The sequence below is a fragment of the Grammomys surdaster genome, unplaced genomic scaffold, assembly GCF_004785775.1.
Source record: "Grammomys surdaster isolate TR1022 unplaced genomic scaffold, NIH_TR_1.0 255, whole genome shotgun sequence".
Lineage (NCBI taxonomy): Eukaryota > Metazoa > Chordata > Mammalia > Rodentia > Muridae > Grammomys > Grammomys surdaster.
The window spans coordinates 4,413,450-4,425,485 of NW_021604696.1; the positions used below are offsets into that span (position 1 = coordinate 4,413,450).

Consider the following 12,036-nt stretch of genomic DNA (forward strand, 5'->3'; position numbering starts at 1 on the left):
CCATATTAAGTGGAGATGAGGGCGGGGCTTGCAGAATACACTCAGATGCCTAACAGGCATGGGTACGTGATTTTGGAGTAGAATGGCGGTGTCCTTCAATGGGAAAAGTGAGATCTTTGTAACCCGAGGCACATTGGTTTGAAAACATCCCCTCAGGCCTAGAGGACTTTGGCGAAGGTGAGTTAGGATTATGGGGGAGACCACCGGAAACTCAGTCAAAAGCAAGGATCGACGTGAGGTATGTAGGAGGTGTTGGTCTTCATGGGATGCGACTTCTGGCAAGTCTGGAGTTTTGGGAGGCAGATGCAGAGCAGTGAAGCAAACACACATCCCAGGTGGAAAGGCTCAGGAACTGGATGATCACTTAATTGAGAGTAGCCCAAGAAGTGGAAAATGCTGGCGTGTCAGTCGTCAATGTAAACCATGCTCCGTGACATAACTGAGTGTGTATTTTTTAATTAGAGTTTTAAAAGTAGTGTGCCTGTGTGTAATAGTCTAATACATGTGTGACTGGCAGTCTAGAAGTCACCTATTGAAAATCAATGAAAAATAAGACCTATTTTTTTTTGTCACAATTCCAGACCAGTAAACTCATCTTTGACGTCTCTCAGGTAGAATATCACTCATGCTTGTAAAACACTGGCACCTTATCATTGAAATTTACCAACTTTGCTAGTTAATGGATATACTTCTGTAACCGGATTGGCCCAGAATGTTCTTAAATCAGCTAGAAACAGCAGAAACAATCCTCTATACATTGAGAATTGGGTAAAAATATAAAGTGCAGGTTTTGAGTCTCCCTTTGTAAAATGGTACAAGAACACGAAATAAAATATATTCAACATGTATTTCCGGTGTGCCAGGTGTCAGTAAATCATGGTAATGCTGAGTAAATCATCCAGCCTACACTGAGCGTGCGTCTCCTCTGTGCAAGGTGATGATATCACCACGCTAGTTTGGAATTCTCCTACAGAGTGTAATAACTCCCATAAGGTTACAAGGGAGGGAACGTTCATGACTTGAGTGTAATCACAGAGAAGCAAGGCCCTAGGTCCTGAGTCTTTTAACATAATTACGTCTTAATATCCTTGGAAGTAATTAAGTAGAAAACAGTGGTAGTTGTTTTCCTCGTGGAAAAATAAAAACAATTTCTTTCTGTGTGTTAGGTGGTTGGTCTGTCTGCGTGCAATCCTTCCCCATGCCATGGAGATTAGCACAGATTCTTAGGGAAGATGATAAAAATGGAGACAGGGCTTCAGATTCAAATCCCAGACGTTTTAAGGGCAGTGTCTCTACCTTTGCTCAGTGTGCAGCTCCCTCTGATGCTGACAGTCTCTGTCGGGCTGAGGAGTAGAGGGAACGAGGCCTCACCTTCATCAGCAACAGTAGACACGGTAGTGTCTACCAGCCTGGGAAGAGCTCTTGGGCTACAGTGTTTCTGCCTTGAGGCCTTGGATTGGCCATGCCCCTACCTCTGTGGTAACTGGGAAGAATGAAAGACTTGCTGTTCAAGCTTGGCACTGTCCCAGTCTCCACTTTCAGTTGTTTGACTCTGTATTTGACCTCTCAGTTCTCTGTTGTGTTTAGAGTCTTTTAATAAGAGTTTATCTGGAAAAGGGCCTTAGGCCTCGTCAGCAGAGGCCTACCTCTCGTTTGATAAAGAATCTGGCCCACAGACCAGAACCAGATCTCATTGCTCTGCTCTGGGCCTCTGTTTCTGTTGCAGAGGGATTTGTGACTTAACTAACACACACACACACACACACACATACACACACACACATACACACATGCACACACAAGCACACACCCACACCTGCACACACCCATACATACACACACACAAACGCACATGGGTGAGCACACACAAGTGCACACACACATGCACACAGTGCACACACATACAAACAGTCATGCATGTGTGCACATGCGCACATGCACACATACCCGCAGCACATACATACACGTACACACACACCTGCACACTAGTACACACACACACATCTTTTCTAGGTCCTGGCTTGCTTCCTGCTCTTGCTCTCTTAGTTCCACACATTGCTCTCATAGGGAACAGTTATCTATCGATGTTAATCCCAGCTGTGGAACTACTAGGCAGCCCCTGGTGAAGACAGTTTGTCCCCTGTCTAGTTGACAGCAGGTCAGGGACAACCGAGATCAAAGAGTTGGGAGAATGTGCACCCTGGAGATCCATGCTCTTTTCTGTCCCTCAATGGAAAGGGCTCTGAGAGAACAATGCATACCCATGTCTTATTGGTTGCTCAGCAGAAGGGTTCTCTATACAAACAAATAAAATGCACATGACAACTTTGCTAAAACCGAGCAGAGTCACAAAATATTTATAAGCAGTTAGCCAAAAGTGTTACCAAAGATACTCACAAATGAGAGAGGGCACCGTTTCCTTAGTCTTCACATGAAATACTTGTTGGGTCAGATTCTGCATAGAGTAATTTAAGGCTTTTTTTTCTGCTCTATTTGCATCTGGTGTGTGTGTGTGGGGGGGATCACATAAGTTGTTTTAAGAGATCTCATTAGCAAAGAATGTGGAATGTTTCCATGCTGTTAAGTTTTGGTATAATACAAAAGCAGGTTAACACTGCCACATCTAGCATGCAGACCTAGCTGCAGGGCAGCTTCTAATGGGTTAGCATGAGGGTCACCACAGCATGTTGTATCTCCTGCGCTACCTGGCTTGTGGTGTGCCCATTAAATAAATGTAAACAGTACAATATGGTTACCCTAAATTATACATATGTGTGTGTATATATATATATATGTATATATATAATATATGTGTATATATATATGTGTGTGTGTGTATATATATATATATGTATATATATATTGTGTGTGTGTATATAGATAGATAGATAGATAGATAGATAGATAGATAGATAGTGTGTGTGTGTGTACACATACACATGTAAATCAAACTCTGTTGCCTAAAATGACATCAGAAAAATACTGCCTTGGGGAACAACTATATAAAAGTACGTGAAAAGTAAGTTGATGGTTGAGATGAATATCATAATTCTCAGGTAAAGTAACAGCATGTATGGAGTTGTCTAACATCTGCCACAAAACAAAGAAGGCTTATCAAAGTAAACGCATCACACAAAAGTTCAGTAGTTCATTACAGTTACGAGGATGAAAATCCAAACTGTAGCTTCTATGTTTTGTGTGTTAGCCTGCTGTTATGTCCAGGAAGACTTCTGTGAGTCTGGTTCTTGTTCCTCTTATGGTACCAACACCAAGTTGTTAGGCTGCCTCAGTTTGGGGTAGCCTGGATCCCTCTGTATTTCGGGGTTTTGTTGTAGTTGTTTATCTTTTAAATATTGTAAAATTAGCATGTTCTATATTTAAAATCTCATTGGAAGCTTTTAATTTGGACACAGATAAGTCAAATATGAAAGCTTGCTTGGAATTCAATTTTTTTCTTTGTAAAACAGGAAGTATATTTAGTAATATATTTAGCACAACAACAAGGATTACAGGATCAAGGAAAATCAGATGTAAGTACTTAGCACACAGTAGACTTTTACCTTCTAAGCTTCCTTCCTTCCTTCCTAATGGTTTGATGCTTCCGTTATATTTAGATATCTGACATCCATGTAACTGGAGAGTCAGAGGACATGTCTGCGAAAGAAAGGCTGCTCCTGTGGACACAGCAGGCGACAGAAGGTTATGCCGGGGTGCGGTGTGAAAACTTTACTACCTGCTGGAGAGATGGGAAACTATTCAATGCCATCATTCATAAATACAGGTATGGAATATGCACGGTCTTCTCTTATACAAATATAAGTCATTCTTTCATCTCTGGCATTTTAAATCACATGCTGCTGTTGAACAGGCAGTGCATGCACAAAACTAATACACACAGACACACACACAAACAGACACACATGGGGTGGGGAGAGAGTGGGGGAAGGGGAATGAGCGAGCAAAACAGAGAGGTATATCTGGATTTTTTTTATACAACTTAGCAGATGCCTATAATCTGCAGGTCAATGATCTAGTTTATCTACAGGTAACCCATGAGTAGACAGGTAAAGGTTCATAGTTCACAAGTTTAACAAGGTGTGAAACTCCAGGTCATACCATTTTGTCATCCTGAGGGGTGACTGGGTAGCAGACTTGGGGCTGGTGAACAGTTTTCCTGTGAAAACTATTAAGTCTTGCTGTTAACAGTTGAAGTAACAGTGAGTGTGAAACATTGTTGTAAACACTGATTAATGTAGTTCTCACTACATCCTTGCCATCCCTGGTAATATATGAAGCTGAGACACTGGGTAATATTTGCTTAGCCACAAGATTAGTGAGTGGCAGACTTGGGATTCAGATGTGGCAGGCTGGCTCTCGAGTGTGTGCTTTTACTGTCTCACTGGAAATTAAACCCATATAAAATGTTTATTGACAACTATGGATTTAACCTTGGCTATTTACTTGATTGCCCAAACATTGTGTCCTATTGAAGAACCAAATATATTCACAAATAGATTAAGTCTAAGCTGTAAACTTATGAAACTGAAAACGTTATTGAGTATAATAAAAATCATACAAAATGAGTATCCACACTTAGCAGCCCCTATTTTTAAGCAGTCTGATGTTATGTCCTTCCATTACGGAACAATTTTTTTAAACAGAGGTGAGTGCCCGTTCTAAATTAAGAAGAATGCCTGGGTCCACTCGCCTGCCTTGCTTAGAGTTCAGACACAGAGTTCAGAGTATCACGGTGTTGCAGACATGTCCATCGTTATCCCCTGGTCCCAGGTATACCGCAGAGCTCTTTCTCTGACTCTTTTTAGGTAGTATTAAAATGTTTTCGGAGGCTAGCTTTTCTAAAATCATCTGCTTCAGAAATATCTGTATTGGTCCTGGTGGCATATACTTGTAATGTCAGCACTCAGGAAGCTGAGGCAGGAAGCTCACACATTTGAAACCACCCTATGTTCTAGAGCAGGACCTTGTCTCTAAATAAATGGGTGAGTGGAGGGAGGGAGGGAGAGGGAGGGGGGAGGGAGAGGGAGAGAGAGAGAGAGAGAGAGAGAGAGAGAGAGAGAGAGAGAGAGAGAGAGGTGATCTGTTTTTTACTTTCTCTTATGTGCATGGCTGTTTTGCGTGTGTGTTTGTTGGTGCAGCACTGGCAGCCTGGTGTCCTCGAGGGTGAGAAGAGCAGGATTGTAAATGGCTGTATGGGCAGTCGGTTCTCTGGAAGACATCAGCCTGCTCTCATAGCCGTTGAGCCATCTCTCTCCAGCCCAGAAATTGGAATTGTAGTTTTCTTCTTCACTAGAATTTCTGGTACAATTGAAAATACCAGCTCTAAACACATGTAAGGTTTCTGTTGCTCAAGTTCTTTTACAGTAGCCTGTGTCCCATAGTTGGTTTCTTACATAAAAAGCCTTAAGTCTGTAAGACTTATTTTAAAACCTTTGGGCCTTTCTTAAGAAAACAGTTGAGTTCTTTTCTTCCATCGTATGTAAGAATAAAACAGATAGCTCAACTTGCACACATTTCTTACTTAATATCTTAATTAAGTAATAAACAAGGAAAGTTTCACCTTGTGTGGGTTTGGGGTATTAACAATCATAAGAACATTTTATAGATGATTTTATATAACTATCCCCATACAGTTTGAATGTATTTAAGTTTGCTGTGGGAACCTCTGTTAAGTGTGGGTTTATCCTTTGTATTTATTTAGATAAGAAGCTTTAGTACTTATTGGATCTCATTTGGCTTCGGTAATAAAAGTTATCTGAGCTAGCAGATGGGCCTGGGTTCTAAGCAAATGGATGCCTGGTAGAGGACCTTCAGAGGAGGTGCCGTCAGGCTGCAGTAGCTAGGGTGAATGGCTGCAGTGGCCGAGGCAGGCAGCTGCAGTGTCCAGAAGACTGTAAGTTGTGTAGATCAGCTTCTCTCATCCCAGAAAGCCTAGTGGTTAGAAATGGAAGTGGATACTATCTGTCATCCAAAGTAAGCAAGTATTCCTTACATAAGAGATTTATTCAGACTTTCTTATGTAAGAAACAGTAATGTTTCGTAGTATTGTCATCTGGAATATCTTAAAGAAACAGGTTTGCTAGCCTAAGTATTCAGTAGTTAATTAACAGGTCAGTATCCTAAGGGTTTTTTTTTAATGTAGATTGGGTTTCTGATTTTTATGTCCAAAGAACCATTATATGAAGTTAAATGAAAAGTAATTTATAAGGGTAACAGACTATAAACTGAAATTGTGCACGGGGTAAAAAGAACACAGTGTTGGAAGACAGGCACTAGACATAGAATGTTAGCACCTGCAGAGACATGTAGAATGTTAGCACTCACGGGGACATATGGAATGTTAGCACTCACAGAGACATATAGAATGTTACCAAAGAGACATATAGAATGCTAACACTCAGGAGACACATAGAATGTTAGCACTCACAGAGGCACATAAAAAACCACACAGATGGATGTCTCTGCTCCAGCAGAAGTCTGTAGCAGAATATGCTAGTTTTAAAAAATTATCAAGCTGGGGCCATGGTATGCCAAGCTGGGCATGGGCCTTTAATCCCAGCACTCAAGAGACAGAGGCAGGTGGATCTCTGAGTTTGAGGGCAGCCTGGTCTACAGGACAGCCAAGGCTACTCAGAGTAACCTTGTCTCCAAAAAAAAAAAAAAACCCCTCATGAAATAGATGGTTGTCTTCACTTTTATCAATACTAAAAAATGTTCAAATGCTAATTAACATGTTCAGGACCATACACCTTTCAAGAAATAATGAATGTGACTGTTCTGATTTTGTCATTGCTGGGATAATTTCTGTCTGCTGATGATTTTAAAGAGATGGAAGTGTCGACCTGAACAGTGCGGTTCTGAATCCTTGATGATTCATGACAGTTAGCAAAGATCCAGAAAGTGTTCCTGAGCTTGAACATGTGCGTTTGTAACTGCCAGACAAATGTCTTCGTTTCTTTTTATCAATTACTGAGACACAATATTAATTGCTTAACTTACAGTTAGCTAACTATGAAAATCATGTAATATGGTAAGAACTATTAAAATAAAAATTAAAGCATATTAAAATACTTAGTTAGCTAACTATGAAAATCATGTAATATGGTAAGAACTATTAAGATAAAAATTGAAGCATATTAGCTTAAGTAAGATCAAAATTACAAGTCCTATAGTGGTGATATGTCCCATTACCCAAGAGCGATAAAGAGCCTGGCTTATGGTCCAGATAATATTGAGAAAGTAGGGAGATAATAGAGAACAGTTCTTGGGGTTTGTTGAACTAGGTCATGGATAAATAAATTTCCCCTGGTTAAATCTTACTAGATGTTGCTGCTGCTCCCAGTCCCTCCTAGGAACCTCTGCTTGTTCTGGTCAGTTTTCATGGGAAGGGTTCAAGTAATAGAAATGCCACATGCCTGCTTGTTTCGTTTGTTCACTTCACGTAGGTGTGATGCTCTTTGATCAATAATAAAATCTTTTCTCGGAAAACAGTGAGTGAGAGGTTTTCAGCATGCCTCACAGCAAAACAAATGAGCTCAGAACTTTGTTACTCAAAAGAATGCCAGGATTTGATGCCTTTAAACGAAGAATATCACAGAAGCGAAGCATTTGATGAGTCAGCTTATTACCGAGAGAGGATGAGGGAGAAATGGCAAAGAGCCAGTAGCCAGGGCATCCCAGAAGCTTTCTCTGAGCAGCATGAGAACCAGGGTGGAGGTAGCGGACATTGCTGCATGCTCTTCTGGAGGTGGAGATTCCAGGAGCACTTCGTGTGGCTTCTGACCTAAGTCTGCTCACGTCTCTGACTAAGAGAGATGAAGCTCTGACTGTGAGCTTGAACTTCTGCTCCTGAGCCTCTCCAAGGTCAGCCTCTTTTTTTTTTTTTTTTTTTGTTTTTCGAGACAGGGTTTCTCTGTATAGCCCTGGCTGTCCTGGAACTCATTCTGTAGACCAGGCTGGCCTCGAACTCAGAAATCTGCCTGCCTCTGCCTCCCAAGTGCTGGGATTAAAGGCGTGCGCCACCACCGCCCAGCTCAAGGTCAGCCTCTCTAAGGAGTTTTCCCTAGACCTCCTGAAAGCCGGGTTCCAAACAGCCGCACTGACGCAGCTGCCTATACACTAGAATGAACCTGAGTCTGTAGACCAGAAAGAGCATGGAGAAATACAGCAGGCCTTGAGACCCGGCAAGCTAATGTGGCAAACTCCAGAATCTCAGGACAGAAAGCTGAGGGTGGGTTACACTTCCAGGAGAGGTTATTTCTTCTAGTTTCTGCCTGTCCTGGTCTTGTCTTTAATTTACCCATTCAGTCTCTTCAACCCCACTTAAATCTCTGCATTCTTTCCATGAGCTTGTTTTAAATATATTAGCCAATTAACATTGAAAATTTTAGGCAATAGTTTGCAAGAGCATACCCTTTATTTTCTAATTAGGGAGGACATAATTTAGTATTAATTATTTTGTTTATAATTTGCATTTCACATTGAAATTTATTGGAGCTACTGTTCTTCACCGTATTAAAATTTTAACAATGTTTTAATTGAGTAACTTTCCCCAGAAGGCTGTGTTTAATCATATGACCTACAGGCTGGTGACTCACACTCAGTCCTGGATTCAGTCCGTCCTTAGCAGCTCAACTGGGTTGGACTGGTTTAATAGTGGGAGAAGGCCCTTCAGGGTTTGAAATGTTCTCACAGGAAGGTGTGTGAGTGTTGACTGGGTAGTTCTTTCCCTTAGTCCTTGGGCTGCAGAGTCCTGAATATTATAGGCTCCAGTTCCTGTGGCCATAAGCACTGTTGGCTACTAATCTAAAACAAAAGAACAACAAAAACAGTGCTTCGGTTTACAAAGCCAATCAGATGGTTTATTTACAAAAATGAGTCCAGAATGGTTGCACTCAGAATAAATTGGTCCCTGGTAACTATTAACACATTTAAAGCCCCAAAAGAGCTAGTATGTCCTTCATTGAAGAGAATTCGATTGTGTCCAAATAAGGAATATGGCTAGGTGGTGTGCGTCTGGTTGCCATTTTTATTGCATCTATTTTTACACATAATTTGGGGGGTACAATTTGGCAAATGAGTACAAGAGGAAATACCAGTCTGTTTTACTTTGTTTCTGTTCCTGGCCCACTTGCCCAGACTAATTCAGAGAAGTGTCCAATGCTGAGACTTCCCTTAAGAAGGAAAATGGATACTTAGTAACACTAAGTAAGCTGTTACCTTTGTTCTCCTGCTTCCGTCCTTGAGGGAGAACACCTCAGTGTTCTTTGCCTTAACAGGAGGGCTGTCGGTGCGGCTGCCCTCCGGTGCAGCTACAACTTGGAAGCTGGATAAGCCTGGGCAGGCTGGAGCAGACACGCCCTGCTACAGCTCCGCCACAGCCTCTTTCCCTTCCATAGTATCCTGGTCTGTTATTGGAGCATGATTTATTTAAAATGCATAATTGGTGGACACTTTGTTGGTCTTTATTTTTCCCACCAAAATGTTGAATTTAACTCTATGTTTTGTGTAGATGTGTGAATCTGTAGAATAAGGTCCTCAGACTGAGGAATTTCCCTTCCATGAGGCATTTGAGAAATAAATATTTCCCAATTTAATTTCATTTTGCTAGATCTACTTGCCTTTTTGCTGTTCTAAATACTACCCTTTCATTCACTGAGTAATTTACATTTATTTCTTAAAAACACACCAAAGCTGAAATCATAGGCATATTTTTCTGTGGTTGATGCACAAGGTATTCATGAAAACACCATGAGTCGAGGGAAGGAAAGTGAACTAGGTAGGCAGATTTCAGAGTGATGTGATCACTTCAGACGTTAAATGCTGTGACTGGGGATGTGGCTTGATGGGTAAAGGTGCTTGTTGTGAAAGCAACATGTCCTGAGTTCAAATCCCCTGCATCCATGTAAAACTGAGGCATGGTTGCATGTGACCAGTAACCCCAGAGATGGGTGGATCCTGGGAGAATGCTGGATTCAGCCTAGCTGAAATGGTGGACTTCCAGCTTAATAAGAGTCTCATAAAATAAAGTGTTTCCTCCCCAACATACCAAATTAAAACACATACACACACACACATACAGAGAGAGAGGGAGGGGGAGGGAGAGGGAGAGGGAGAGGGAGAGGAAGAGGCAGCAGTAGAGGCTGTTATGACACAACACATATATGCTGAGATTTAGGCAACCTGTGACCAGCTCTGGTCCCCTTTCTCCTTGTGACCTGCTGTTGAGCCTGTAACAACAGAGCAGTGATGGAGAGCCTTGGATGGATGCTGACTCTCTCTTCTTCATCCTGCTTCCTTCCCTTCAGCATCCTCTTACACCAGAAGAGCCAGAGGCCGGCATGTGTATCTTTCCCCGGGCCCGTTTATTTGTTTCCAAACCTCGTTGATTTTTTTTTGACTTGTTTATATTCTCATCTTACCGTGTGATATGAAGTAATTTAACGTGTTCATTTTAGCAGAATGAAAATAAGTGGATTCTCACCTCCCTGTTTGGGGGAAGTTTGTGGTTTTTTTAGTCTCTTACAGATTAAGATTTTTATTTTTTTCAAATTTTACTCAAGCCAGTTCACTTACATGCAGGTAATAGAAAGAGATCCTTCTTGGTTAAAGCCTCTTGGTTTCCTCTGGACTTATCCAGGTAATAGGAGGCAGGTAGGAAGAGAGTTATTGTTTGTAAGTTGAAAGCCACAATTCTTTAATTACTTTTTAATTATTACAATAGTTAGATTTTAATCTTGAAGTACTAACAAAGCTTGTACTAAATATAGCACTGCTAATCTTTGTTCTCTGCCTTGTTAATAAAGTGATACACTGTAGGGTTAAAAAAGGAAGCATATTTTAATATTTATTTATTTATTTATTTATTGTATTGATGAGTACACTGTAGCTGTCTTCAGACACACCAGAAGAGGGCATCCAATCTCATTACGGATGGTTGTGAGCCACCATGTGGTTGCTGGGATTTGAACTCAGGACCTCTGGAAGAGCAGTCAGTGCTCTTAACCACTGAGCCATCTCTCCAGCCCGCATATTTTAAATAAACTTAGACATCTAGTTTTGAGAACAAGAGGAAATTTATCTTCATACCCTATTCGCCACCTAGAAGTTCTTGGCTTTGATTGTCTCAATAATATATGTGCCCAAATATGAGCATAAAGGGACACCAACGCCCTGTTACATAACTGTACGATTCTTCTGCAAGCTCATATTTATTTGCTGGGGGACAGGGGAGGAGACATCTTTATGGACCTTTGTGGGGTGAGGAGCAGGGAGGAGATGAGATGCTTGCTACACCAGTAGGAACAGTTAGAGAATGTGAAGTCTGAACACGATCTGATTCAACCAGTCATCTTCAGGAATTTGTTATGGTAACTTCTGTTGCTGTCACGGAGACGTGAGGCATCGGGAACGCGTGTTCTTACTGTGTGATCTGTTGAAAAGAGGACGGACGTTATGTAACTTACGCCGCGACACACATCTTTGTGAAGTTTGTGTTCTCGCATGGTTTTCTTTGTCTTTGTATTAAAACTTCTACCTGGTAAATCCCTTTATCGTTCTTTGCAAACTGCTGAGCACTTGTTTTTCCTAGGAAAGCCTGCTCCTGCAGGAACCCAGCCATCTGCCTTGTCTGTGCTTGTCCCTAGGCAATGATACACACTGTGGAATGTCACAGGTCCGGGTAGAGCCCGAGTGGGCACATGCTGAGGTGTCTGACTTTTGGTCTCCCTGATGTTGGCTGTCCTTCCTTTGTCCCCTCTACCCGTATCAGATGAGCTGGTGTCTTCTCTCATGGAAAATAGATGCTAGCAAGTATAAAGTCACTCTTCTCCATCCTGGATACATACCCAACTCCTTGCATCCAACTCCATCCCTTCTGCTCCAGTGCAGCACAAGCATCCTCTTCCACTCATCCAAAGCCCCCTGCTGCTGCTGTGTGCTCAGTGGTGGTGCTGATGCTGCGGTGTGCTCAGTGCTTCGGCTCTCCTCTCCCTTCCTTTCTCCTTGGCGTTCTGCTTT

General features: G+C 41.7%; 1 protein-coding gene across 1 annotated transcript in view; it reads left to right on the plus strand.

Annotated features, from left to right (window-relative positions):
• Dst (dystonin) overlaps positions 1–12,036 on the plus strand; it is a 285,779-nt gene that overhangs the window by 116,576 nt on the left and 157,167 nt on the right. Inside the window, exon 6 of the mRNA XM_028775523.1 lies at positions 3,615–3,781. Coding sequence (XP_028631356.1) covers positions 3,615–3,781 — 167 coding nt within the window. The remainder of the gene's footprint in view (positions 1–3,614; positions 3,782–12,036) is intronic.